This window comes from Ranitomeya imitator, chromosome 1 (genome assembly GCF_032444005.1).
Source record: "Ranitomeya imitator isolate aRanImi1 chromosome 1, aRanImi1.pri, whole genome shotgun sequence".
Taxonomy (NCBI): domain Eukaryota; kingdom Metazoa; phylum Chordata; class Amphibia; order Anura; family Dendrobatidae; genus Ranitomeya; species Ranitomeya imitator.
The window spans coordinates 5,943,678-5,971,060 of NC_091282.1; the positions used below are offsets into that span (position 1 = coordinate 5,943,678).

At 50.7% G+C, this 27,383-nt stretch overlaps 1 protein-coding gene across 1 annotated transcript; it reads left to right on the plus strand.

Annotated features, from left to right (window-relative positions):
• Positions 1-26,817, plus strand: LOC138657647 (endonuclease domain-containing 1 protein-like). Its single transcript, XM_069745374.1, has 2 exons — positions 1-336; positions 24,854-26,817. Exons 1-2 carry the CDS (start codon positions 1-3, stop codon positions 25,391-25,393), a joined length of 876 nt encoding a protein of 291 aa, XP_069601475.1. The 3' UTR covers positions 25,394-26,817.
• The last annotated feature ends 566 nt before the right edge of the window (positions 26,818-27,383 follow it).

The window sequence follows — 27,383 nt, forward strand, 5'->3', positions numbered from 1 at the left end:
ATGACCTTTGAGACCCCTGAGTCTTCGTATTCCACCATGGAATCTATGTGGAAGGCTCTCGTCCTCCTGGTTTTTTGCTCCGGGGTCTTCTGTGAGGTCCTACAACGCTTCACCGATGTCCCTGATTGTCAGAAGTTCTTCTACAAAGGGCAGGAGCCACTGGGTCTGGCCTCCAATACTACTGCTAACATATGTCAGCGCTTGCAGGGGGCTTACCACTATGCTACCCTCTACCACCGCCTGGCCCGTGTGCCCATCTACTCGGCATACATCTTAGAGGTGTCCACAACGTCTCGCCCCGATCTCTCCTCCAGCAGCTGGTACTTGGAGCCAATGGTAAGAGCAGGACTCTATGGGAATGCATCCGACCAGCTGGTGTATCTTTGTATCTGAACGTACATGGCTGCCATCATTAGACAATAATGTCCTCACCCCGGGACATTGGGGGATATCATCATATTCAGAGAGGTACACAGGTTGTGTGCGGCATTGTAGCTCAGCCCCACTCACTTTCCATGGAGCGATGCTGCAGTTCCTGACGCGACCTGAAGACCAAGGTGGCGCTGTTTCGGTAAGACAGCAGCTATGTTTATTTAATCCTGGACATCTCTTGACCAATGAACCTGCCAGACTGAGCCTGAGGGTCCGGCCCGAGGGTCCGGAAAGCAGAATGTGTCCACTATACAGTGACGTGAAGAAGTCTTCCCACTCTGTGAACTTTCCCAGATGTTTTCACATCACTCCTACAAATGTAAATATATTTTATTGGGATTTTCTGTGATACAAAGTTAGAAATATTTGTGATGTGTAAAGGAAAAGATGCAAAAATATAAATCAGAACATCGAGCGATGAATTTATAATCAGCCCCCGAGGCAGGACTTTGTACGACCATCTGTCCCTGCAGTTATGGCTGCTGTCTTCTGGGGTCTGTCTCTCCTCCTTTCTCTGCAGTCTTCTGGGGTCTGTCTCTCCTCCTTTCTCTGCTGTCTTTTGGGGTCTGTCTCTCCACCTTTCTCTGCAGTCTTTTGGGGTCTGTCTCTCCTCCTTTCTCTGCAGTCTTTTGGGGTCTGTCTCTCCTTTCTCTGCAGTCTTCTGGGGTCTGTCTCTCCTCCTTTCTCTGCAGTCTTCTGGGGTCTGTCTCTCCTCCTTTCTCTGCTGTCTTTTGGGGTCTGTCTCTCCTCCTTTCTCTGCAGTCTTTTGGGGTCTGTCTCTCCACCTTTCTCTGCAGTCTTTTGGGGTCTGTCTCTCCACCTTTCTCTGCAGTCTTTTGGGGTCTGTCTCTCCTCCTTTCTCTGCAGTCTTTTGGGGTCTGTCTCTCCTCCTTTCTCTGCAGTCTTCTGGGGTCTGTCTCTCCTCCTTTCTCTGCAGTCTTTTGGGGTCTGTCTCTCCACCTTTCTCTGCAGTCTTTTGGGGTCTGTCTCTCCACCTTTCTCTGCAGTCTTTTGGGGTCTGTCTCTCCTTTCTCTGCAGTCTTTTGGGGTCTGTCTCTCCTCCTTTCTCTGCAGTCTTTTGGGGTCTGTCTCTCCACCTTTCTCTGCAGTCTTTTGGGGTCTGTCTCTCCACCTTTCTCTGCAGTCTTTTGGGGTCTGTCTCTCCTTTCTCTGCAGTCTTTTGGGGTCTGTCTCTCCTCCTTTCTCTGCAGTCTTTTGGGGTCTGTCTCTCCACCTTTCTCTGCAGTCTTTTGGGGTCTGTCTCTCCACCTTTCTCTGCAGTCTTTTGGGGTCTGTCTCTCCACCTTTCTCTGCAGTCTTTTGGGGTCTGTCTCTCCTCCTTTCTCTGCAGTCTTCTGGGGTCTGTCTCTCCACCTTTCTCTGCAGTCTTTTGGGGTCTGTCTCTCCACCTTTCTCTGCAGTCTTTTGGGGTCTGTCTCTCCTTTCTCTGCAGTCTTTTGGGGTCTGTCTCTCCTCCTTTCTCTGCAGTCTTTTGGGGTCTGTCTCTCCACCTTTCTCTGCAGTCTTTTGGGGTCTGTCTCTCCACCTTTCTCTGCAGTCTTTTGGGGTCTGTCTCTCCTCCTTTCTCTGCAGTCTTTTGGGGTCTGTCTCTCCTTTCTCTGCAGTCTTCTGGGGTCTGTCTCTCCACCTTTCTCTGCAGTCTTTTGGGGTCTGTCTCTCCTCCTTTCTCTGCAGTCTTCTGGGGTCTGTCTCTCCACCTTTCTCTGCAGTCTTTTGGGGTCTGTCTCTCCACCTTTCTCTGCAGTCTTTTGGGGTCTGTCTCTCCTCCTTTCTCTGCAGTCTTCTGGGGTCTGTCTCTCCACCTTTCTCTGCAGTCTTTTGGGGTCTGTCTCTCCACCTTTCTCTGCAGTCTTTTGGGGTCTGTCTCTCCTTTCTCTGCAGTCTTTTGGGGTCTGTCTCTCCTCCTTTCTCTGCAGTCTTTTGGGGTCTGTCTCTCCACCTTTCTCTGCAGTCTTTTGGGGTCTGTCTCTCCACCTTTCTCTGCAGTCTTTTGGGGTCTGTCTCTCCTTTCTCTGCAGTCTTTTGGGGTCTGTCTCTCCTCCTTTCTCTGCAGTCTTTTGGGGTCTGTCTCTCCACCTTTCTCTGCAGTCTTTTGGGGTCTGTCTCTCCACCTTTCTCTGCAGTCTTTTGGGGTCTGTCTCTCCACCTTTCTCTGCAGTCTTTTGGGGTCTGTCTCTCCTCCTTTCTCTGCAGTCTTCTGGGGTCTGTCTCTCCACCTTTCTCTGCAGTCTTTTGGGGTCTGTCTCTCCTTTCTCTGCAGTCTTTTGGGGTCTGTCTCTCCTCCTTTCTCTGCAGTCTTTTGGGGTCTGTCTCTCCTCCTTTCTCTGCAGTCTTTAGGGGTCTGTCTCTCCACCTTTCTCTGCAGTCTTTTGGGGTCTGTCTCTCCACCTTTCTCTGCAGTCTTTTGGGGTCTGTCTCTCCACCTTTCTCTGCAGTCTTTTGGGGTCTGTCTCTCCTCCTTTCTCTGCAGTCTTTTGGGGTCTGTCTCTCCACCTTTCTCTGCAGTCTTTTGAGGTCTGTCTCATTCTTTCTCTGCAGTCTTTTGGGGTCTGTCTCTCCTCCTTTCTCTGCAGTCTTTTGGGGTCTGTCTCTCCTTTCTCTGCAGTCTTTTGGGGTCTGTCTCTCCACCTTTCTCTGCAGTCTTTTGGGGTCTGTCTCTCCTCCTTTCTCTGCAGTCTTCTGGGGTCTGTCTCTCCTTTCTCTGCAGTCTTCTGGGGTCTGTCTCTCCTCCTTTCTCTGCAGTCTTTTGGGGTCTGTCTCTCCTCCTTTCTCTGCAGTCTTTTGGGGTCTGTCTCTCCTCCTTTCTCTGCAGTCTTTTGGGGTCTGTCTCTCCACCTTTCTCTGCAGTCTTTTGGGGTCTGTCTCTCCTCCTTTCTCTGCAGTCTTTTGGGGTCTGTCTCTCCTTTCTCTGCAGTCTTTTGGGGTCTGTCTCTCCTCCTTTCTCTGCAGTCTTTTGGGGTCTGTCTCTCCTCCTTTCTCTGCAGTCTTCTGGGGTCTGTATCTCCTCCTTTCTCTGCAGTCTTTTGGGGTCTGTCTCTCCTCCTTTCTCTGCAGTCTTCTGGGGTCTGTCTCTCCACCTTTCTCTGCAGTCTTTTGGGGTCTGTCTCTCCACCTTTCTCTGCAGTCTTTTGGGGTCTGTCTCTCCTCCTTTCTCTGCAGTCTTTTGGGGTCTGTCTCTCCTCCTTTCTCTGCAGTCTTCTGGGGTCTGTCTCTCCACCTTTCTCTGCAGTCTTTTGGGGTCTGTCTCTCCACCTTTCTCTGCAGTCTTTTGGGGTCTGTCTCTCCTCCTTTCTCTGCAGTCTTCTGGGGTCTGTATCTCCACCTTTCTCTGCAGTCTTTTGGGGTCTGTCTCTCCTCCTTTCTCTGCAGTCTTTTGGGGTCTGTCTCTCCTCCTTTCTCTGCAGTCTTCTGGGGTCTGTATCTCCACCTTTCTCTGCAGTCTTTTGGGGTCTGTCTCTCCACCTTTCTCTGCAGTCTTTTGGGGTCTGTCTCTCCTCCTTTCTCTGCAGTCTTTTGGGGTCTGTCTCTCCTCCTTTCTCTGCAGTCTTTTGGGGTCTGTCTCTCCTCCTTTCTCTGCAGTCTTCTGGGGTCTGTCTCTCCTCCTTTCTCTGCAGTCTTTTGGGGTCTGTCTCTCCTCCTTTCTCTGCAGTCTTCTGGGGTCTGTATCTCCTCCTTTCTCTGCAGTCTTTTGGGGTCTGTCTCTCCTCCTTTCTCTGCAGTCTTTGGGGTCTGTGTCTCCACCTTTCTCTGCAGTCTTTTGGGGTCTCTCCTCCTTTCTCTGCAGTCTTCTGGGGTCTGTCTCTCCTCCTTTCTCTCCAGTCTTCTGGGGTCTGTCTCTCCTCCTTTCTCTGCAGTCTTCTGGGGTCTGTCTCTCCACCTTTCTCTGCAGTCTTCTGGGGTCTGTCTCTCCACCTTTCTCTGCAGTCTTCTGGGGTCTGTCTCTCCTCCTTTCTCTGCAGTCTTTTGGGGTCTGTCTCTCCTCCTTTCTCTGCAGTCTTTTGCGGTCTCTCTCCACCTTTCTCTGCAGTCTTTTGGGGTCTGTCTCTCCTCCATTCTCTGCAGTCTTCTGGGGTCTGTCTCTCCTCCTTTCTCTGCAGTCTTTTGGGGTCTGTATCTCCACCTTTCTCTGCAGTCTTTTGGGGTCTGTCTCTCCTCCTTTCTCTGCAGTCTTCTGGGGTCTGTCTCTCCTCCTTTCTCTGCAGTCTTTTGGGGTCTGTCTCTCCTCCTTTCTCTGCAGTCTTTTGGGGTCTGTCTCTCCTCCTTTCTCTGCAGTCTTTTGGGGTCTGTCTCTCCTCCTTTCTCTGCAGTCTTCTGGGGTCTGTCTCTCCTCCTTTCTCTGCAGTCTTCTGGGGTCTGTCTCTCCTCCTTTCTCTGCAGTCTTTTGGGGTCTGTCTCTCCTCCTTTCTCTGCAGTCTTCTGGGGTCTGTCTCTCCTCCTTTCTCTGCAGTCTTTGGGGTCTGTCTCTCCTCCTTTCTCTGCAGTCTTTTGGGGTCTCTCTCTCCTCCTTTCTCTGCAGTCTTTTGGGATCTGTCTCTCCTCCTTTCTCTGCAGTCTTTTGGGGTCTCTCTCTCTCCCCTCCTTTCTCTGCAGTCTTCTGGGGTCTGTCTCTCCACCTTTCTCTGCAGTCTTTTGGGGTCTGTCTCTCCTCCTTTCTCTGCAGTCTTTTGGGGTCTGTCTCTCCTCCTTTCTCTGCAGTCTTCTGGGGTCTGTCTCTCCTCCTTTCTCTGCAGTCTTTGGGGTCTGTCTCTCCTCCTTTCTCTGCAGTCTTTTGGGGTCTCTCTCTCCTCCTTTCTCTGCAGTCTTTTGGGATCTGTCTCTCCTCCTTTCTCTGCAGTCTTTTGGGGTCTCTCTCTCTCCCCTCCTTTCTCTGCAGTCTTCTGGGGTCTGTCTCTCCTCCTTTCTCTGCAGTCTTCTGGGGTCTGTCTCTCCTCCTTTCTCTGCAGTCTTTTGGGGTCTGTCTCTCCTCCTTTCTCTGCAGTCTTCTGGGGTCTGTCTCTCCTCCTTTCTCTGCAGTCTTTGGGGTCTGTCTCTCCTCCTTTCTCTGCAGTCTTTTGGGGTCTCTCTCTCCTCCTTTCTCTGCAGTCTTTTGGGATCTGTCTCTCCTCCTTTCTCTGCAGTCTTTTGGGGTCTCTCTCTCTCCCCTCCTTTCTCTGCAGTCTTCTGGGGTCTGTCTCTCCACCTTTCTCTGCAGTCTTCTGGGGTCTGTCTCTCCTCCTTTCTCTGCAGTCTTCTGGGGTCTGTCTCTCCTCCTTTCTCTGCAGTCTTTTGGGGTCTGTCTCTCCTCCTTTCTCTGCAGTCTTTTGGGGTCTGTCTCTCCACCTTTCTCTGCAGTCTTTTGGGGTCTGTCTCTCCACCTTTCTCTGCAGTCTTTTGGGGTCTGTCTCTCCACCTTTCTCTGCAGTCTTTTGGGGTCTGTCTCTCCTCCTTTCTCTGCAGTCTTTTGGGGTCTCTCTCTCTCCCCTCCTTTCTCTGCAGTCTTCTGGGGTCTGTCTCTCCACCTTTCTCTGCAGTCTTCTGGGGTCTGTCTCTCCACCTTTCTCTGCAGTCTTTTGGGGTCTGTCTCTCCTCCTTTCTCTGCAGTCTTTTGGGGTCTGTCTCTCCTCCTTTCTCTGCAGTCTTTTGGGGTCTGTCTCTCCACCTTTCTCTGCAGTCTTTTGGGGTCTGTCTCTCCACCTTTCTCTGCAGTCTTTTGGGGTCTGTCTCTCCACCTTTCTCTGCAGTCTTCTGGGGTCTGTCTCTCCTCCTTTCTCTGCAGTCTTTTGGGGTCTGTCTCTCCTCCTTTCTCTGCAGTCTTTTGGGGTCTGTCTCTCCTCCTTTCTCTGCAGTCTTTTGGGGTCTGTCTCTCCTCCTTTCTCTGCAGTCTTTTGGGGTCTGTCTCTCCTCCTTTCTCTGCAGTCTTCTGGGGTCTGTCTCTCCACCTTTCTCTGCAGTCTTCTGGGGTCTGTCTCTCCTCCTTTCTCTGCAGTCTTTTGGGGTCTGTCTCTCCTCCTTTCTCTGCAGTCTTTTGGGGTCTGTCTCTCCTCCTTTCTCTGCAGTCTTCTGGGGTCTGTCTCTCCTCCTTTCTCTGCAGTCTTTGGGGTCTGTCTCTCCTCCTTTCTCTGCAGTCTTCTGGGGTCTGTCTCTCCACCTTTCTCTGCAGTCTTTTGGGGTCTGTCTCTCCACCTTTCTCTGCAGTCTTCTGGGGTCTGTCTCTCCTCCTTTCTCTGCAGTCTTCTGGGGTCTGTCTCTCCACCTTTCTCTGCAGTCTTTTGGGGTCTGTCTCTCCTCCTTTCTCTGCAGTCTTTTGGGGTCTGTCTCTCCTCCTTTCTCTGCAGTCTTTTGGGGTCTGTCTCTCCACCTTTCTCTGCAGTCTTTTGGGGTCTGTCTCTCCACCTTTCTCTGCAGTCTTCTGGGGTCTGTCTCTCCTCCTTTCTCTGCAGTCTTCTGGGGTCTGTCTCTCCTCCTTTCTCTGCAGTCTTTTGGGGTCTGTCTCTCCACCTTTCTCTGCAGTCTTCTGGGGTCTGTCTCTCCTCCTTTCTCTGCAGTCTTCTGGGGTCTGTCTCTCCTCCTTTCTCTGCAGTCTTTTGGGGTCTGTCTCTCCACCTTTCTCTGCAGTCTTCTGGGGTCTGTCTCTCCACCTTTCTCTGCAGTCTTTTGGGGTCTGTCTCTCCACCTTTCTCTGCAGTCTTCTGGGGTCTGTCTCTCCTCCTTTCTCTGCAGTCTTTTGGGGTCTGTCTCTCCCTCCTTTCTCTGCAGTCTTTTGGGGTCTGTCTCTCCACCTTTCTCTGCAGTCTTTTGGGGTCTGTCTCTCCTCCTTTCTCTGCAGTCTTCTGGGGTCTGTCTCTCCACCTTTCTCTGCAGTCTTTTGGGGTCTGTCTCTCCTCCTTTCTCTGCAGTCTTTTGGGGTCTGTCTCTCCACCTTTCTCTGCAGTCTTTTGGGGTCTGTCTCTCCTCCTTTCTCTGCAGTCTTTTGGGGTCTGTCTCTCCACCTTTCTCTGCAGTCTTCTGGGGTCTGTCTCTCCTCCTTTCTCTGCAGTCTTTTGGGGTCTGTCTCTCCTCCTTTCTCTGCAGTCTTCTGGGGTCTGTCTCTCCACCTTTCTCTGCAGTCTTTTGGGGTCTGTCTCTCCACCTTTCTCTGCAGTCTTTTGGGGTCTGTCTCTCCACCTTTCTCTGCAGTCTTTTGGGGTCTGTCTCTCCTCCTTTCTCTGCAGTCTTCTGGGGTCTGTCTCTCCTCCTTTCTCTGCAGTCTTCTGGGGTCTGTCTCTCCTCCTTTCTCTGCAGTCTTTTGGGGTCTGTCTCTCCTCCTTTCTCTGCAGTCTTCTGGGGTCTGTCTCTCCTCCTTTCTCTGCAGTCTTCTGGGGTCTGTCTCTCCTCCTTTCTCTGCAGTCTTTTGGGGTCTGTCTCTCCCTCCTTTCTCTGCAGTCTTTTGGGGTCTGTCTCTCCACCTTTCTCTGCAGTCTTTTGGGGTCTGTCTCTCCTCCTTTCTCTGCAGTCTTCTGGGGTCTGTCTCTCCACCTTTCTCTGCAGTCTTTTGGGGTCTGTCTCTCCTCCTTTCTCTGCAGTCTTTTGGGGTCTGTCTCCCCACCTTTCTCTGCAGTCTTTTGGGGTCTGTCTCTCCTCCTTTCTCTGCAGTCTTTTGGGGTCTGTCTCTCCTCCTTTCTCTGCAGTCTTCTGGGGTCTGTCTCTCCACCTTTCTCTGCAGTCTTTTGGGGTCTGTCTCTCCACCTTTCTCTGCAGTCTTTTGGGGTCTGTCTCTCCACCTTTCTCTGCAGTCTTTTGGGGTCTGTCTCTCCTCCTTTCTCTGCAGTCTTCTGGGGTCTGTCTCTCCACCTTTCTCTGCAGTCTTTTGGGGTCTGTCTCTCCTTTCTCTGCAGTCTTTTGGGGTCTGTCTCTCCACCTTTCTCTGCAGTCTTTTGGGGTCTGTCTCTCCTCCTTTCTCTGCAGTCTTCTGGGGTCTGTCTCTCCACCTTTCTCTGCAGTCTTCTGGGGTCTGTCTCTCCTTTCTCTGCAGTCTTTTGGGGTCTGTCTCTCCACCTTTCTCTGCAGTCTTCTGGGGTCTGTCTCTCCTTTCTCTGCAGTCTTTTGGGGTCTTTCTCTCCTCCTTTCTCTGCAGTCTTTTGGGGTCTGTGTCTCCACCTTTCTCTGCAGTCTTTTGGGGTCTGTCTCTCCACCTTTCTCTGCAGTCTTCTGGGGTCTGTCTCTCCACCTTTCTCTGCAGTCTTTTGGGGTCTGTCTCTCCTCCTTTCTCTGCAGTCTTTTGGGGTCTGTCTCTCCTCCTTTCTCTGCAGTCTTCTGGGGTCTGTCTCTCCTCCTTTCTCTGCAGTCTTTGGGGTCTGTCTCTCCTCCTTTCTCTGCAGTCTTCTGGGGTCTGTCTCTCCACCTTTCTCTGCAGTCTTTTGGGGTCTGTCTCTCCACCTTTCTCTGCAGTCTTCTGGGGTCTGTCTCTCCTCCTTTCTCTGCAGTCTTCTGGGGTCTGTCTCTCCACCTTTCTCTGCAGTCTTTTGGGGTCTGTCTCTCCTCCTTTCTCTGCAGTCTTTTGGGGTCTGTCTCTCCTCCTTTCTCTGCAGTCTTTTGGGGTCTGTCTCTCCACCTTTCTCTGCAGTCTTTTGGGGTCTGTCTCTCCACCTTTCTCTGCAGTCTTCTGGGGTCTGTCTCTCCTCCTTTCTCTGCAGTCTTCTGGGGTCTGTCTCTCCTCCTTTCTCTGCAGTCTTTTGGGGTCTGTCTCTCCACCTTTCTCTGCAGTCTTCTGGGGTCTGTCTCTCCTCCTTTCTCTGCAGTCTTCTGGGGTCTGTCTCTCCTCCTTTCTCTGCAGTCTTTTGGGGTCTGTCTCTCCACCTTTCTCTGCAGTCTTCTGGGGTCTGTCTCTCCACCTTTCTCTGCAGTCTTTTGGGGTCTGTCTCTCCACCTTTCTCTGCAGTCTTCTGGGGTCTGTCTCTCCTCCTTTCTCTGCAGTCTTTTGGGGTCTGTCTCTCCCTCCTTTCTCTGCAGTCTTTTGGGGTCTGTCTCTCCACCTTTCTCTGCAGTCTTTTGGGGTCTGTCTCTCCTCCTTTCTCTGCAGTCTTCTGGGGTCTGTCTCTCCACCTTTCTCTGCAGTCTTTTGGGGTCTGTCTCTCCTCCTTTCTCTGCAGTCTTTTGGGGTCTGTCTCTCCACCTTTCTCTGCAGTCTTTTGGGGTCTGTCTCTCCTCCTTTCTCTGCAGTCTTTTGGGGTCTGTCTCTCCACCTTTCTCTGCAGTCTTCTGGGGTCTGTCTCTCCTCCTTTCTCTGCAGTCTTTTGGGGTCTGTCTCTCCTCCTTTCTCTGCAGTCTTCTGGGGTCTGTCTCTCCACCTTTCTCTGCAGTCTTTTGGGGTCTGTCTCTCCACCTTTCTCTGCAGTCTTTTGGGGTCTGTCTCTCCACCTTTCTCTGCAGTCTTTTGGGGTCTGTCTCTCCTCCTTTCTCTGCAGTCTTCTGGGGTCTGTCTCTCCTCCTTTCTCTGCAGTCTTCTGGGGTCTGTCTCTCCTCCTTTCTCTGCAGTCTTTTGGGGTCTGTCTCTCCTCCTTTCTCTGCAGTCTTCTGGGGTCTGTCTCTCCTCCTTTCTCTGCAGTCTTCTGGGGTCTGTCTCTCCTCCTTTCTCTGCAGTCTTTTGGGGTCTGTCTCTCCCTCCTTTCTCTGCAGTCTTTTGGGGTCTGTCTCTCCACCTTTCTCTGCAGTCTTTTGGGGTCTGTCTCTCCTCCTTTCTCTGCAGTCTTCTGGGGTCTGTCTCTCCACCTTTCTCTGCAGTCTTTTGGGGTCTGTCTCTCCTCCTTTCTCTGCAGTCTTTTGGGGTCTGTCTCCCCACCTTTCTCTGCAGTCTTTTGGGGTCTGTCTCTCCTCCTTTCTCTGCAGTCTTTTGGGGTCTGTCTCTCCTCCTTTCTCTGCAGTCTTCTGGGGTCTGTCTCTCCACCTTTCTCTGCAGTCTTTTGGGGTCTGTCTCTCCACCTTTCTCTGCAGTCTTTTGGGGTCTGTCTCTCCACCTTTCTCTGCAGTCTTTTGGGGTCTGTCTCTCCTCCTTTCTCTGCAGTCTTCTGGGGTCTGTCTCTCCACCTTTCTCTGCAGTCTTTTGGGGTCTGTCTCTCCTTTCTCTGCAGTCTTTTGGGGTCTGTCTCTCCACCTTTCTCTGCAGTCTTTTGGGGTCTGTCTCTCCTCCTTTCTCTGCAGTCTTCTGGGGTCTGTCTCTCCACCTTTCTCTGCAGTCTTCTGGGGTCTGTCTCTCCTTTCTCTGCAGTCTTTTGGGGTCTTTCTCTCCTCCTTTCTCTGCAGTCTTTTGGGGTCTGTGTCTCCACCTTTCTCTGCAGTCTTTTGGGGTCTGTCTCTCCACCTTTCTCTGCAGTCTTTTGGGGTCTGTCTCTCCACCTTTCTCTGCAGTCTTCTGGGGTCTGTCTCTCCACCTTTCTCTGCAGTCTTTTGGGGTCTGTCTCTCCTCCTTTCTCTGCAGTCTTTTGGGGTCTGTCTCTCCTCCTTTCTCTGCATTCTTTTGGGGTCTGTCTCTCCACCTTTCTCTGCAGTCTTTTGGGGTCTGTCTCTCCTCCTTTCTCTGCAGTCTTTTGGGGTCTGTCTCTCCTCCTTTCTCTGCATTCTTTTGGGGTCTGTCTCTCCACCTTTCTCTGCAGTCTTTTGGGGTCTGTCTCTCCACCTTTCTCTGCAGTCTTCTGGGGTCTGTGTCTCCACCTTTCTCTGCAGTCTTTTGGGGTCTGTCTCTCCACCTTTCTCTGCAGTCTTTTGGGGTCTGTCTCTCCTCCTTTCTCTGCAGTCTTCTGGGGTCTGTCTCTCCACCTTTCTCTGCAGTCTTCTGGGGTCTGTCTCTCCTCCTTTCTCTGCAGTCTTTTGGGGTCTGTCTCTCCACCTTTCTCTGCAGTCTTTTGGGGTCTGTCTCTCCACCTTTCTCTGCAGTCTTCTGGGGTCTGTCTCTCCTCCTTTCTCTGCAGTCTTCTGGGGTCTGTCTCTCCTCCTTTCTCTGCAGTCTTTTGGGGTCTGTCTCTCCACCTTTCTCTGCAGTCTTCTGGGGTCTGTCTCTCCACCTTTCTCTGCAGTCTTTTGGGGTCTGTCTCTCCTCCTTTCTCTGCAGTCTTTTGGGGTCTGTCTCTCCTCCTTTCTCTGCAGTCTTCTGGGGTCTGTCTCTCCACCTTTCTCTGCAGTCTTTTGGGGTCTGTCTCTCCTCCTTTCTCTGCAGTCTTTTGGGGTCTGTCTCTCCACCTTTCTCTGCAGTCTTCTGGGGTCTGTCTCTCCACCTTTCTCTGCAGTCTTCTGGGGTCTGTCTCTCCTCCTTTCTCTGCAGTCTTTTGGGGTCTGTCTCTCCACCTTTCTCTGCAGTCTTCTGGGGTCTGTCTCTCCTCCTTTCTCTGCAGTCTTTTGGGGTCTGTCTCTCCTCCTTTCTCTGCAGTCTTTTGGGGTCTGTCTCTCCTCCTTTCTCTTCAGTCTTTTGGGGTCTGTCTCTCCACCTTTCTCTGCAGTCTTTTGGGGTCTGTCTCTCCACCTTTATCTGCAGTCTTTTGGGGTCTGTCTCTCCTCCTTTCTCTGCAGTCTTTTGGGGTCTGTCTCTCCTCCTTTCTCTGCATTCTTTTGGGGTCTGTCTCTCCACCTTTCTCTGCAGTCTTTTGGGGTCTGTCTCTCCTCCTTTCTCTGCAGTCTTTTGGGGTCTGTCTCTCCACCTTTATCTGCAGTCTTTTGGGGTCTGTCTCTCCTCCTTTCTCTGCAGTCTTTTGGGGTCTGTCTCTCCTCCTTTCTCTGCATTCTTTTGGGGTCTGTCTCTCCACCTTTCTCTGCAGTCTTTTGGGGTCTGTCTCTCCTCCTTTCTCTTCAGTCTTTTGGGGTCTGTCTCTCCACCTTTCTCTGCAGTCTTTTGGGGTCTGTCTCTCCACCTTTATCTGCAGTCTTTTGGGGTCTGTCTCTCCTCCTTTCTCTGCAGTCTTTTGGGGTCTGTCTCTCCACCTTTCTCTGCAGTCTTCTGGGCTCTGTCTCTCCTCCTTTCTCTGCAGTCTTTTGGGGTCTGTCTCTCCTCCTTTCTCTGCATTCTTTTGGGGTCTGTCTCTCCACCTTTCTCTGCAGTCTTTTGGGGTCTGTCTCTCCACCTTTCTCTGCAGTCTTTTGGGGTCTGTCTCTCCACCTTTCTCTGCAGTCTTTTGGGGTCTGTCTCTCCACCTTTCTCTGCAGTCTTCTGGGGTCTGTCTCTCCTCCTTTCTCTGCAGTCTTCTGGGGTCTGTCTCTCCCTCCTTTCTCTGCAGTCTTTTGGGGTCTGTCTCTCCACCTTTCTCTGCAGTCTTTTGGGGTCTGTCTCTCCTCCTTTCTCTGCAGTCTTCTGGGGTCTGTCTCTCCACCTTTCTCTGCAGTCTTTTGGGGTCTGTCTCTCCTCCTTTCTCTGCAGTCTTTTGGGGTCTGTCTCTCCACCTTTCTCTGCAGTCTTTTGGGGTCTGTCTCTCCACCTTTCTCTGCAGTCTTTTGGGGTCTGTCTCTCCTCCTTTCTCTGCAGTCTTTTGGGGTCTGTCTCTCCTCCTTTCTCTGCATTCTTTTGGGGTCTGTCTCTCCACCTTTCTCTGCAGTCTTTTGGGGTCTGTCTCTCCACCTTTCTCTGCAGTCTTCTGGGGTCTGTCTCTCCTCCTTTCTCTGCAGTCTTCTGGGGTCTGTCTCTCCCTCCTTTCTCTGCAGTCTTTTGGGGTCTGTCTCTCCACCTTTCTCTGCAGTCTTTTGGGGTCTGTCTCTCCTCCTTTCTCTGCAGTCTTCTGGGGTCTGTCTCTCCACCTTTCTCTGCAGTCTTTTGGGGTCTGTCTCTCCTCCTTTCTCTGCAGTCTTTTGGGGTCTGTCTCTCCACCTTTCTCTGCAGTCTTTTGGGGTCTGTCTCTCCTCCTTTCTCTGCAGTCTTCTGGGGTCTGTCTCTCCACCTTTCTCTGCAGTCTTTTGGGGTCTGTCTCTCCACCTTTCTCTGCAGTCTTTTGGGGTCTGTCTCTCCTCCTTTCTCTGCAGTCTTCTGGGGTCTGTCTCTCCACCTTTCTCTGCAGTCTTTTGGGGTCTGTCTCTCCTCCTTTCTCTGCAGTCTTTTGGGGTCTGTCTCTCCACCTTTCTCTGCAGTCTTCTGGGGTCTGTCTCTCCTTTCTCTGCAGTCTTTTGGGGTCTGTCTCTCCTCCTTTCTCTGCAGTCTTTTGGGGTCTGTGTCTCCACCTTTCTCTGCAGTCTTTTGGGGTCTGTCTCTCCACCTTTCTCTGCAGTCTTCTGGGGTCTGTCTCTCCTCCTTTCTCTGCAGTCTTCTGGGGTCTGTCTCTCCTCCTTTCTCTGCAGTCTTTTGGGGTCTGTCTCTCCACCTTTCTCTGCAGTCTTTTGGGGTCTGTCTCTCCTCCTTTCTCTGCAGTCTTTTGGGGTCTGTCTCTCCTCCTTTCTCTGCAGTCTTCTGGGGTCTGTCTCTCCTCCTTTCTCTGCAGTCTTTTGGGGTCTGTCTCTCCACCTTTCTCTGCAGTCTTCTGGGGTCTGTCTCTCCTCCTTTCTCTGCAGTCTTTTGGGGTCTGTCTCTCCTCCTTTCTCTGCAGTCTTTTGGGGTCTGTCTCTCCACCTTTCTCTGCAGTCTTCTGGGGTCTGTCTCTCCACCTTTCTCTGCAGTCTTTTGGGGTCTGTCTCTCCTCCTTTCTCTGCAGTCTTTTGGGGTCTGTCTCTCCTCCTTTCTCTGCAGTCTTCTGGGGTCTGTCTCTCCTCCTTTCTCTGCAGTCTTTTGGGGTCTGTCTCTCCACCTTTCTCTGCAGTCTTCTGGGGTCTGTCTCTCCTCCTTTCTCTGCAGTCTTTTGGGGTCTGTCTCTCCTCCTTTCTCTGCAGTCTTTTGGGGTCTGTCTCTCCACCTTTCTCTGCAGTCTTCTGGGGTCTGTCTCTCCTCCTTTCTCTGCAGTCTTTTGGGGTCTGTCTCTCCTCCTTTCTCTTCAGTCTTTTGGGGTCTGTCTCTCCACCTTTCTCTGCAGTCTTTTGGGGTCTGTCTCTCCACCTTTATCTGCAGTCTTTTGGGGTCTGTCTCTCCTCCTTTCTCTGCAGTCTTTTGGGATTTGTCTCTCCTCCTTTCTCTGCAGTCTTTTGGGGTCTGTCTCTCCACCTTTATCTGCAGTCTTTTGGGATTTGTCTCTCCTCCTTTCTCTGCAGTCTTTTGGGGTCTGTCTCTCCTCCTTTCTCTGCAGTCTTTTGGGGTCTGTCTCTCCTCCTTTCTCTGCAGTCTTTTGGGGTCTGTCTTTCCTCCTTTCTCTGCAGTCTTTTGGGGTCTGTCTCTCCACCTTTCTCTGCAGTCTTTTGGGGTCTGTCTCTCCTCCTTTATCTGCAGTCTTTTGGGGTCTGTCTCTCCTCCTTTCTCTGCAGTCTTTTGGGATTTGTCTCTCCTCCTTTCTCTGCAGTCTTTTGGGGTCTGTCTCTCCTCCTTTCTCTGCAGTCTTTTGGGGTCTGTCTTTCCTCCTTTCTCTGCAGTCTTTTGGGGTCTGTATCTCCCAGTTTTCTCTGCAGTCTTTTGGGGTCTGTCTCTCCCAGAATTCTCTGCCGTTTTTTGGGGTGTGTCTCTTCAGCTTTCGCTGTAGAAAAGCCTCCGCAAAGCAGGATGCTGTTACCACCATGTGTGACGGTGGGGATGGTGTTTTCAGGGGGTGTGCAGTGTTATTTTAGTTTTCCTTTGATCTCATCTGACCAGAGCTCCTTCATCCACATGCTCGCTTTCTCCCCTAAATGGCTTTTTCCAAACTGCAAATGGGATGTTTTGTGGCTTGTCTTAAAACATGGCTTTCTTCTTGTATCTCTAAAGGCCATATTTGTCGCATACACAACTAATAGTTGTCCTGTGAACAGATTCTCTCCCCTAATCTGTGGATCTCTGAAGATCCTCCAAAGTGACCTTTGGACTCTTGGCTGCTTCTGTAATTATTGCTCTCCTTGCTTGGGATGTCAGTTTAGGGGTACGTCCATGTTTTGATAGTTTTGCAGTTGTGCCATTGCAGCGCCCCAGGGTCCTGGCCGTTGCAGTAATATCATTCTCCTCTAAGGGGGGAGTGATGCTACGTTTGGAGGCAATAAAGGAGATCTCTTTACAAGGTAACACTGTAGCGCCCCAGAGTCCTGGTCGTTGCAGTAATGTTATTCTTCCACCAGGGGGAGTGATGTTACGTCTGAAGGAAATGAAGGAGATCTTCTGTCCAGGTATCACAACCACAAATACACTCTTCACACTCCAGGCCGCCAGGGGGAGCCATGCTTCTATCTATTAGGGCACTCCTCACAATTAGGTAAAACTGGTAGTCTGGGCAGAAGGTTACAAGGAGGAGAGCAGACGGAAGGTCTGTGGGAGAACGAGGGTTACGGAGCTGCGCCTGCCCCACGTGCGGCAGCATCCAAAGAAAGAGACATTGAAAGGAATTGTGTTGCAGTGAGTGAGAAACGAAGTAATAGCAAAAGGAGAGGAACATCAGGGGAGACCAGCTAGAAGTAGGCTGCCTCCTTCTGAAGCGCAGTACCGGTAGCCAGAACACCGAAGGAGTAAGGAACTCTATGCTTTACTTCAGAGACTGGCAGGACAGTTCATTCCACGTTGGCTGCCTGACCATATCCCAGGAGGCACGGTGGCAACTTGTGGGGACTAGGGCATCTCTAGGGTCCCTGTAAAAAGCCTCAGGCCATCAGTCATATGGGTTTGTCCTATTCATCAGGGGGACAGAGAGAAAGAGACTTAACACCTACGATAGTTGTGAGGACCTCACCGAGGAGCTCAGCAGGGAGGGACTACAACACTCAGGCGCTAGAGGAAGGCTACTGAATTCCACCTGGATAAGGGGACTCTGGATTCGCCTTCAGACCGGCCGGACTCTGCCTACCCTGTGGTCCCTACCCTGGACTGTGGATGCTGAAGCCTTCAGTAAAGGTAAAGAGACTGCAACCTCGTGTCCTCGTTATTCACTGCGCCTTATATCATCCACCATCTACACCTCTGGGAAGCCCTGGGGACATACGTCACCTGTGGGAAGGTATACCATCTAGCTGCCATAACATCACCCCAAAGGACCCCTAAGCAGCGTCGGTCACCCTGACCACAGGTGGCGTCACGAACATTATCCTATAAACTTTTATCCTTTTATTGGACGCCCCTCAAAGGGCCACGGACTGGGTCAGCCACCGTGACATCCCTACTGAGAACAGAAGGGCCCAGTACCGAGTATCCCATTGCCCTAATGTGGGGGTGATCCAACTTTGGCGTCACGAACAGGATGTACTTAAGCCTGGAAATTGGGTCATGTGCGCCTAAGAACTGTGCCAGAATCGTAGTTGAACTGTGAATTGCTTAAAGACTGTGTATTGCCATTTACTGCCAAAATTCCCACCAAAACTGCCGCCATTACCGCGCCACAAGGAGCGCAGGAGAAGAAGGGGGTGGAGTTGTGGGCGTGAACGAACTGAGAAGCGTGAAAAATAATGGCTGCCCAGTCCAAATATCTCTGCACCTTGAGGCCGTGCCCATCAGCAGCTGAGATCCGCCTCCTGATCCTCAATGGCGGGCGAAGACAAAGAAGCAGAAACCACCCACGGAGGAGAGAGCGGGAAAAGGACAAGAAAGGAACAAACATGGCGACCCCCAGGTCCCCACGTGGAAATGCTCCGACCCGGTACAGACCCCATTACCGGAGGAGTACCTATACCTACCATCGCTGGGGAATATGGCCTTCTCGGAGTCGTTCGTGGAGGGGCCTAACGGCCAGCCTCTGGGCTACTGGATGGCAGCGGCCGAGTCTCGGAGGCTGGCCTTCTGCAGGAGGATCGCTCCAAAGGGGACGCGGCCCGCACCGCCACTGGCTATGGTGCTTTCATCCGCTGAGTGGACCGACAGCTGTGGAGCCTGCCCATGTGCAGGTACCAGCCATGGGCGCACCCCGGGGATCCGCGTGTCCCCCGTGCCTGCTTATTCCCCTGCTACGACCGCTGGAAATCCCATTTCCCCGCCACCAAGCCACGAGAGCATGACCTTAGGGTCCTCCCTTGGGGAGAGTACCGGCGACACCTAATAGCCAAGTGGAGGGAGGAAGCCGAACGAGAGGTTCAGGACGACTTGCAGGATGACTATCCACCAAAATGGGGTGTTGTCGTGACTTTCCACCCTCAGAAGGGAAAGGGGTTCATCCAAGAAATCGGGCTGCCAGTGATGGTTCACGTCACACAGGATGAAGTGGAGCCCTGCTTCGGAGAGGACGATGCGGGCCCAAGGCTGTGCCCCGGGGATGCTGTAACTTACATCTGATACCAACAGGGAAACGGTTGGTGGGCTAGGGATGTCCGGAGATGTGCAGCTCTTGCGACACCCAGGGCCCCGGAAACCGAACCCGTAGCCGCAACAGTAACTGCGGCCCCCGTTGTGGCCGCCACACTCGACCAGGCTACTCGGACCTCCATTGTGGCCCTGGATCCTGCCCTTCCCAGGCCAAGAAGGGTTGTGTGCCAGGTGAAACCCTTACAGTTATCCAAATAAAGCCTTGGAACACTGGCTGAATGTATATAGTTCTTAAAAACATTTCCATGTTTTTGCTGCTTTAAAACCCGTCTAGGGTTATTTGTTAAAGGGGTCCCGCGTTAAAGGGATCCTCAGTTTTGCACAAGTTTCATCATTGTTTTACACCAAAGAACTGCAGAATCATGAACTGTGCATGATCACAAACTGCTTGTATATAGTTTGCACCTTCTTAAAGGTGCTCTCTACTGGTTTTACAAGAAGAGCTTTTCGAAGAGACTGTTCCTGATGACAGCGTGAAAGTTCTTGCTTCACCGTTGATAATTGACTTGTTGATACATTGCACTACCTCAGAAGAAACTCGAGTTTACCCTTAAAGGGAATGTTTACCTGTTGCATTTTGATAATGTTGCTTTAAGGAGTTAGATCAGACCTGGGCAAGATGCGGCCCGCGGGCCACATCCGGCCCGCCTGATTTTAAACTGCCCGCGCAATGTGAGCAGCAGAGCCGGGTTGATCACCTGTTTATGATCAGTTTAAACAGTTTATCGGTGGCGGCGGCGGCCATCTTCCAGAGGCAGCGCGTGCGCAGATGGAGTGCTCTGCTTCACGGGGCTTCAGGAAAATGGCCGCGGGAGGCCGCACGTGCGCAGATGGAGATCCCGGCGGCCATTTTCCTAAAACAGAGTTTGCAGATTTAGATCTCGGCTTCAGGAAAATGGCCGCCGCGATCTCCACCTTTGCACGTGCGGCCTCCCGCGGCCATTTTCCTGAAGCCCCGTGAAGCAGAACACTCCATCTGCGCACGCGCGGCCTCGGGAAGATGGCCGCCGCCACCGATATTCAACCCGGCTCTGCTGCTCACATTGCATTCCGGGCCGCTGCGTCACCTCACCGGTAGAAGGGACCCTGCGCACGCCATACCGCACCTCTGCTGCCGCACTACCACTGCTACAACCCCCCCATGGACAGCAGGCCGTGGCGTCACCCACCTAAGCAGGAAGGGACCCTGCTCAGGTGCATGCCACAACGCATCACCCCACCTCTGCCAACACCATGCCTCCTGTGACCCTGCTCTGCCACTGCCAGCCCTCAGGTAAGATACTGTAAATTCAGACAATAAGACAGACCCCCATCTTATAAAAATCTTTTTTTCTGCAATTTTCACTCCAAATTTGGGGTGCGTCTTATAGTCCGAAAAATACAGTAATTATATTAGTCCGGCCCTCTAAAACCATCCCAATTTCTCATGCGGCCCCATGACAAAATTAATTGCCCACCCCCGAGTTAGATAGTAATAATGTTTGCATAGCCGATAGTATGTACAGTGGGGCAAAAAAGTATTTAGTCAGTCAGCAATAGTGCAAGTTCCACCACTTAAAAAGATGAGAGGCGTCTGTAATTTACATCATAGGTAGACCTCAACTATGGGAGACAAACTGAGAAAAAAAAATCCAGAAAATCACATTGTCTGTTTTTTCAACATTTTATTTGCATATTATGGTGGAAAATAAGTATTTGGTCAGAAACAAAATTTCATCTCAATACTTTGTAATATATCCTTTGTTGGCAATGACAGAGGTCAAACGTTTTCTGTAAGTCTTCACAAGGTTGCCACACACTGTTGTTGGTATGTTGGCCCATTCCTCCATGCAGATCTCCTCTAGAGCAGTGATGTTTTTGGCTTTTCGCTTGGCAACACGGACTTTCAACTCCCTCCAAAGGTTTTCTATAGGGTTGAGATCTGGAGACTGGCTAGGCCACTCCAGGACCTTGAAATGCTTCTTACGAAGCCACTCCTTCGTTGCCCTGGCGGTGTGCTTTGGATCATTGTCATGTTGAAAGACCCAGCCACGTTTCATCTTCAATGCCCTTGCTGATGGAAGAAGGTTTGCACTCAAAATCTCACGATAGATGGCCCCATTCATTCTTTCATGTACCCGGATCAGTCGTCCTGGCCCCTTTGCAGAGAAACAGCCCCAAAGCATGATGTTTCCACCACTATGCTTTACAGTAGGTATGGTGTTTGATGGATGCAACTCAGTATTCTTTTTCCTCCAAACACGACAAGTTGTGTTTCTACCAAACAGTTCCAGTTTGGTTTCATCAGACCATAGGACATTCTCCCAAAACTCCTCTGGATCATCCAAATGCTCTCTAGCAAACTTCAGACGGGCCAGGACATGTACTGGCTTAAGCAGTGGGACACGTCTGGCACTGCAAGATCTGAGTCCATGGTGGCGTAGTGTGTTACTTATGGTAGGCCTTGTTACATTGGTCCCAGCTCTCTGCAGTTCATTCACTAGGTCCCCCCGCGTGGTTCTGGGATTTTTGCTCACCGTTCCTATGATCATTCTGACCCCACGGGGTGGGATTTTGCGTGGAGCCCCAGATCGAGGGAGATTATCAGTGGTCTTGTATGTCTTCCATTTTCTAATTATTGCTCCCACTGTTGATTTCTTCACTCCAAGCTGGTTGGCTATTGCAGATTCAGTCTTCCCAGCCTGGTGCAGGGCTACAATTTTGTTTCTGGTGTCCTTTGACAGCTCTTTGGTCTTCACCATAGCGGAGTTTGGAGTCAGACTGTTTGAGGGTGTGCACAGGTGTCTTGTTATACTGATAACAAGTTTAAACAGGTGCCATTACTACAGGTAATGAGAGGAGGAAAGAGGAGACTCTTAAAGAAGAAGTTACAGGTCTGTGAGAGCCAGAAATCTTGATTGTTTGTTTCTGACCAAATACTTATTTTCCACCATAATATGCAAAAAAAATGATAAAAAAACAGACAATGTGATTTTCTGGATTTTTTTTTCACAGTTTGTCTCCCATAGTTGAGGTCTACCTATGATGTAAATTACAGACGCCTCTCATCTTTTTAAGTGGTGGAACTTGCACTATTGCTGACTGACTAAATACTTTTTTGCCCCACTGTAGCTAGGAAGTTAGATAATAGTAAAATGTTTGATAAGGCACTTTTGAATAAAATAAATGGAGCTTGTCATGGAATATCAGCTAGGCGGAACTGGTACGTAAGGAGAATAGCTGAACAGGTGTGAGAGTCTATAGCTCCTAGTAGCACATTTGATGTACTTTGAGAATAAAATGTTAAATGATGTACTTTAGATAAAAATGATAGGTTTTAGGAAAAGAAATGCAGTAGGCCCGTGGGGGTAGACAGATAGTATGTGTAGAAGAGAGATAAAGAAAATGTTGATTTGCACTTTAAGGGTTAATGATAGTATACCCTTAGAGAGTACTAGCACTAAGTAGATAGAATACCTGTACGGGTAATTGTGTTTTATAGTTAGATAGTAATTGGTTTCCCTTTGCCTTTAAAAAGTCGCGCGCGCAATGTAAATATGTTACTGTTTGTAACGTTCAAGTGTCCACCTCCCATAATAAAGGGAAGCTTAGTACATATTAACTTGTTTTATAGCATTTCAAAAATTTTGCATGTCTTTTGCTGATGTGTTGTTGCTTTCTTTTTCCCAGTCCGGGAGTACTGGATTTAACGGGGGGTGCAGCGCCCCAGAGTCCTGGTCATTGCAGTAATGTTATTCTTCCACCAGAGGGAGTGATGTTACGTCTGAAGGCAATGAGGGAGATCTTCTGTCCTGGTATCACAACCACAAATACACACTTCACACTCCAGGCCACCAGGGGGAGCCATGCTTCTATCTATTAGGGCACTTCTCACAATTAGGTAAAACTGGTAGTCTGGGCAGAACGTTAGAAGGACGAGAGGAGAGTAGACGGAAGGTCTGTGGGAGAACGAGGGTTACGGAGCTGCGCCTGCCCCACGTGCGGCAGCATCCAAAGAAAGACAGATTGAAAGGAATTGTGTTGCAGTGAGTGAGAAACGAAGTCATAGCAAAAGGAGAGGAACATCAGGGGGAGACCAGCTAGAAGTAGGCTGCCTCCTTCTGAAGCGCAGTACCGGTAGCCAGAACACCGAAGGAGTAAGGAACTCTATGCTTTACTTCAGAGACTGGCAGGACAGTTCATTCCACGTTGGCTGCCCGACCATATACCCAGGAGGCACGGTGGCAACTTGTGGAGGCTGGGGCGTCTCTAGGGCCCCTGTAAAAAGCCTCAGGCCATCAGTCATATGGGTTTGTCCTATTCATCAGGGGGACAGAGAGAAAGAGACTTAACACCTACGATAGTTGTGAGGACCTCACCAAGGAGCTCAGCAGGGAGGTACTACAACACTCAGGCGCTAGAGGAAGGCTATTGAATTCCACCTGGATAAGGGGACTCTGGATTTGCCTTCAGACCGGCCAGACTCTGCCTACCCTGTGGTAAAGAGACTGCAAACTCGTGTCCTCGTTATTCACTGCGCCTTACATCATCCACCATCTACACTCTGGGAAGCCCTGGGGACACACTTCACCTGTGGGAAGGTATACCATCTAGCTGCCATAACATCACCCCAAAGGACCCCTAAGCAGCGTCGGTCACCCTGACCGAATACCACAGGTGGCGTCATGAACATTATCCTATAAACTTTTGTCCTTTTATTGGACACCCCTCAAAGGGCCACGGAACGGGTCAGCCACCATGACATCCCTACTGAGAACAGAAGGGCCCAGTACCGAGTACCCCATTGCCCTAACGTGGGGGCGATCCAACTTCAACACACAACACATTTCACACTCCAGTCCACCAGGGGGAGCTATTTACTAGGGCACTCTTCACAATTAGGTAAAACTGGTGGTCTGGATAGGAAGTTAGGCAGAAGCAATCTGAGCTTTGCTCAGATTGTAGTGGGTCCCTGACAGGGGTGTGATCCTGTCAGAGGCCTAGACAGAAGGCCACGGAGCTGCGCCTACCCCACGTGCGGCAGCTTCCTAAGGAAGAGACATTGAAAGAGAACTGTATTATAGAGAGTGAGAAGAAGTCATAGCAAAAGGAGAGGAAACCAGAAGGAGTTCTGCCCTGTACACGCTGCCTCCTTCTGAGGCTCAGGATCCGGTAGCCGGAACACCGAGGGAGCAACAGTCCTTTATGCCTTGCTCCAGAGACCGGCAGGACAGCTAATTGCAAGTTACTGATCCGCCCTACACCCAGGAGACACTGTGGCACCCCTCGGGGTCCGGGGCTTGCTAGAGTCCCTGTAAAAAGCCTCAAGCCACCAGTCATAAGGGTTTGTCCTATCCATCTGGGGGACAGAGACATAACATCTAGAACATCTACAACAGTTGTGAGCACCTTAGGCCTCTTTCACACTTCAGTCTTTTGGCGTCAGTCACTACCGACATAGTGACGGATTGACGGATCCGTCACAATTGTTGCGAAAACGGTTCTAACGGATCGGTTTTTTTGACGGATCCGTTACTTGGGGGTTGTCTGGGAGAAGTATCTACTTTTTGGAGCATGCGCAATTGAAAAAACGGATTGGGGCGACGGATCCGCCGAAAAAACGGTTGCGGCGGATCCGTCGCCCATAGGCGCCCATTCTATGGAATGGCGGACGTGACGGATCCGTCGCGATCCGCCATTTCGGCGTTGACAAAAAACGTTCCAATGTCCGTCTATTTTCAGAAAACGTCCGCCAAATGTCGACGGATCCGTCGCATGGCGGATGGAACGGACGACCATCCGTCACAATCCGTCACTAATGCAAGTCTATGGGAAAATAACGGATCCGTCAAAAAAAATGACGGATCCGTTATTTGAGGAAAATGGCGGTTTTAGACTGACGCCAAATAACTGAAGTGTGAAAGAGGCCTTATGAGAGGCTCAGCAGTAAGGTACTACAACACCCAGGCGCTAGAGGAAGGCTACTAATTTCCACCTGGATAAGGGGACTCTGGATTTGCCTCCAAACCGGCCGGACTCTGCCTGCCCTGTGATCTGGTGATCTGGACTGTGGATGCTGAAGTCTTCAGTAGAAAGGTAAAGAGACTGCACCCTTGTGTCCTCGTTCTTCACTGCGCCTTGCACCATCCACCATCTACACTCTGGGAAGCCCTGGGGACACACTTTACCTGGGGGAAGGTATACCATCTAGCTGCCATAACATCACCCCAGCGGACCCCTAAGCTGCGTCGGTCACCCTGACCAAATACCACAGTTGGTGTCACGAACATTTCCCCTTTAAAGACCTTACCCCTTTACAATGGACCTCCCGAGGGCCACGGACCGGGTCAGCCACCGTGACATCCCCCACGAGAACCGAAGGACCCGGTACCAAGTACCCCACTGCCCATGGGGCGCTCCACAATCCTTCCATTTTTGGATGGTGGATTGATCAGTGCTCTGTGACTATCTTTTATAACCTAACTCTGCCCTAGTCCTCTTCACAACTTTATCCCTGACCTGTCTGGTGAGCTCTTCGGCTTTTATGATGCTGTTTGATCCCTACTGTTCTCACTCAAACCTCTGAGGCTTTCACAGAACAGCTTTAGTTATACTAAAAAAAATACACCCAGGTGGCCACAATGTCGAATTATGTGATTTCTGGGGGTAATTGGTCACTCAGGATTTTATTTAGGGGCATCAGACTTCAGGGGGCTGAATAAAAATGCACTTCACAATTTTCAGATTTATATTTTTGAAGTATTTAGAAAGCCTTGTATAATTTCCTGTACACATCAAAAATACTGTCTACTTTGTGCTTGTATTACATAAAATCCCAATAAAATACATTTACTTTTGTGGGTGTAATGCGAAAAAATGTGGAAAAGTTCATGGGGTATGAAGACTATTTCAAGGCTCTGTGATGTATTGGTAAGAAAAGCCCTGGAGGTCTGACCCCTGTGGCCCCTTGGTGTTGAGAATGAAGGGGCTGCAGCACTGCATTTTCTGCACTGTTCCCTGCACAGTGATGCCCCCTGCTGCACAGGAAACATCTGTGCCATTAAACTCTTCATTGGATGCTCGGCATCGTGTGCTCCATTGATGGTGTGTATGGCATTGATCAGGATGATGGAGATCTCACTAATTTTATTGTCTTCTGTCTAGTTGGGTGGAGTCCCCCAGAAAGATATGCTGCAGCCCTCAAATAGTGTCATGCAGCTGAACATGGAGGACGTGCTGGAAAGTCAAGGGGTTAATGATGACTATAGGAACTCTGGTTACAGCCGCGGTCACGTGAATCCTAGCGGGCACCACAGTAGTGCATCCCAGCTCTCCACTTTTACCTACACCAACATGGCACCCCAGGACTCCACATTTAACAGCGGAACCTGGAACCAGTACGAGACCTTCCTGAAAGACAAGATTCTCTCCTCCTGTCAACAAACCCATGTCCTAAGTGGGGTCATCATCTCTGGATCCTACCCCTGGGAAGGCAAGTGGCTTCGGGAGCGCGTCAATGTGCCCACCTTCTACTGGAGCGCCTTCTGTTGTATGAAGTCAGATGGAAGTCGGAGGGTGGAAGGAAGACTGGGCCGCAATACAAGTCCCTTCGATGTGGTGACCAAGACCATCCCAGAGCTGCAAGCCATCCTGAGCAAGGAATATGGGCAGGAGGTGTCATTGTTTTCTGGGGGCTGTCAATGAGATGTAAGAGTGGACCAATACTAGAACAGTTCCGTACAGACCATCCCAACCACATGATATAGTACACTTATTCCCCCAAATAAAAAAACTGTCCAAGAAACTGAGATCTAGGCTGCTGCATGCTGGGTTCATTGAAGGATTGAAGTAACTCCTCTAAATGACTCTTGGGCCACAATCCCGACCGTCAAGGAGCTAACATCATCAATGACTGCCAACATGCAGCAGCCCACCTCTTCACTTCTGAGACCACTGTCCGTGTCACCTGAAGAAGAGGGTGGGGGATTAACGCTAATGCCTGAATATTCAAATAGGATGGAGTTCAGCTGTAGGCTATTTTCAGACTGACATATTTCATGGTTTGTTTATGGACAGGCATGCCCGGACTAACGTGCGAGTCTGTAAGTTCAGATTGGGAGACCATAAAGTCTGTATACAGAAAATGACATATGCAAGTCTGAATCTGGAATGATGTCACCCTCAATGCTTTGGTATATTGCACATCCACCCTTTAGTATCTCTCAGATCCACGCTCTTGCACACCCAGTGTCCAGCACATCTCTGGCATCTCTCACCTCCACGTTCTCGCACCTCCTCCACATCTCCACCCTATCATGCGTTCACACTCCAGCATCTTCCACGTCCACCCTATTGCAGAGCAACCCTATGGTGTCTCGCACCTCCTCCACCAGTGACCCACATCTCCACCCTATCATGCGTTCACACTCCAGCATCTTCCACGTCCACCCTATTGCAGAGCCACCCTATGGTGTCTCGCACCTCCTCCACCAGTGACCCACACCTCCACCTTATCAGACGTTTACACTCAAGCATCTTCCACACCCACCCTATTGCACAGCCACCCTATGCTGTCCCGCACATCCTCCACCACTGACCCACACCTCCACCTTATCAGACGTTTACACTCAAGCATCTTCCACACCCACCCTATTGCACAGCCACCCTATGCTGTCCCGCACATCCTCCACCACTGACCCACACCTTCACCTTATCAGACGTTTACACTCCAGCATCTTCCACACCCACCCTATTGCACAGCCACCCTATGCTGTCCCGCACATCCTCCACCACTGACCCACACCTCCACCTTATCAGACGTTTACACTCAAGCATCTTCCACACCCACCCTATTGCACAGCCACCCTATGCTGTCCCGCACATCCTCCACCACTGACCCACACCTTCACCTTATCAGACGTTTACACTCCAGCATCTTCCACGCCCACCCTATTGCACAGCCACCCTCTGACACCTTCAGCCTGCAGTCTCACACAGCCCTCTTACCGTCTCCAGGTGGAAGCGCATTATCTCTCCTACCAGCCACGCTTCTCATTGAGTTTTCACATTTTTCTGTCACTAATTTCTGGTGTCACCTCGATGAGAATAAACCAGATTATAGCAATTGATGTCGCTGTCCTGTGGTTTGTGCTGGAGAAGCCACCATGTTTGTTCATCAGTAAAGTAAGATCCCAGAATGTTCCCTGCATCCTTCATAGTGGAGAACTTTCCGATGTGTGATCAGAGTCACCAATATGTATGGTATCACAACCTACTCCTCCATGTCTGGTGTCACCTCCCTCCACAATCTCTCTATACCTCCTCCTCTTCTTCTATCTCTCTGTACCTCCGTCCTTCTCTATCTTTACCTTCCTCCTCCTCTCTCTCTTCCTCCCTCCTTCTACCTGCAATGCCAGGTTTAAATAAGGTGTTTGATCAAGGTGAAGCCAATCAGGATGACAGTACTGCCCTTCTTCCAGGATGGCCTCTGGACATCTTAGGTGCTGGCTTCTCTGGATGTCTTAGATAAAAACATCTTGTAAGCCTGGGTGCACGGACGTTGCCCTCCAGCTCCCATGAATTATCTTCTGGTCTGTAACCCCCTCCATTGCACCAAATATTGCAATCTTCCTCTAAATTTTCTGGAGTCCAGAATTGTATCCACAATGTACTCCTCTTCACCATGAACTTTTTT

What these genes read in the sequence shown, in the direction of transcription:
- LOC138657647 (XM_069745374.1), top strand. Translation starts at nt 1, where the DNA reads ATGACCTTTGAGACCCCTGAGTCTTCGTATTCCACCATGGAATCTATG. An exon ending in GCTGGTACTTGGAGCCAATG is followed by an intron (nt 337 to 24,853) that starts GTAAGAGCAGGA and finishes TCTTCTGTCTAG; the next exon opens with TTGGGTGGAGTCCCCCAGAA.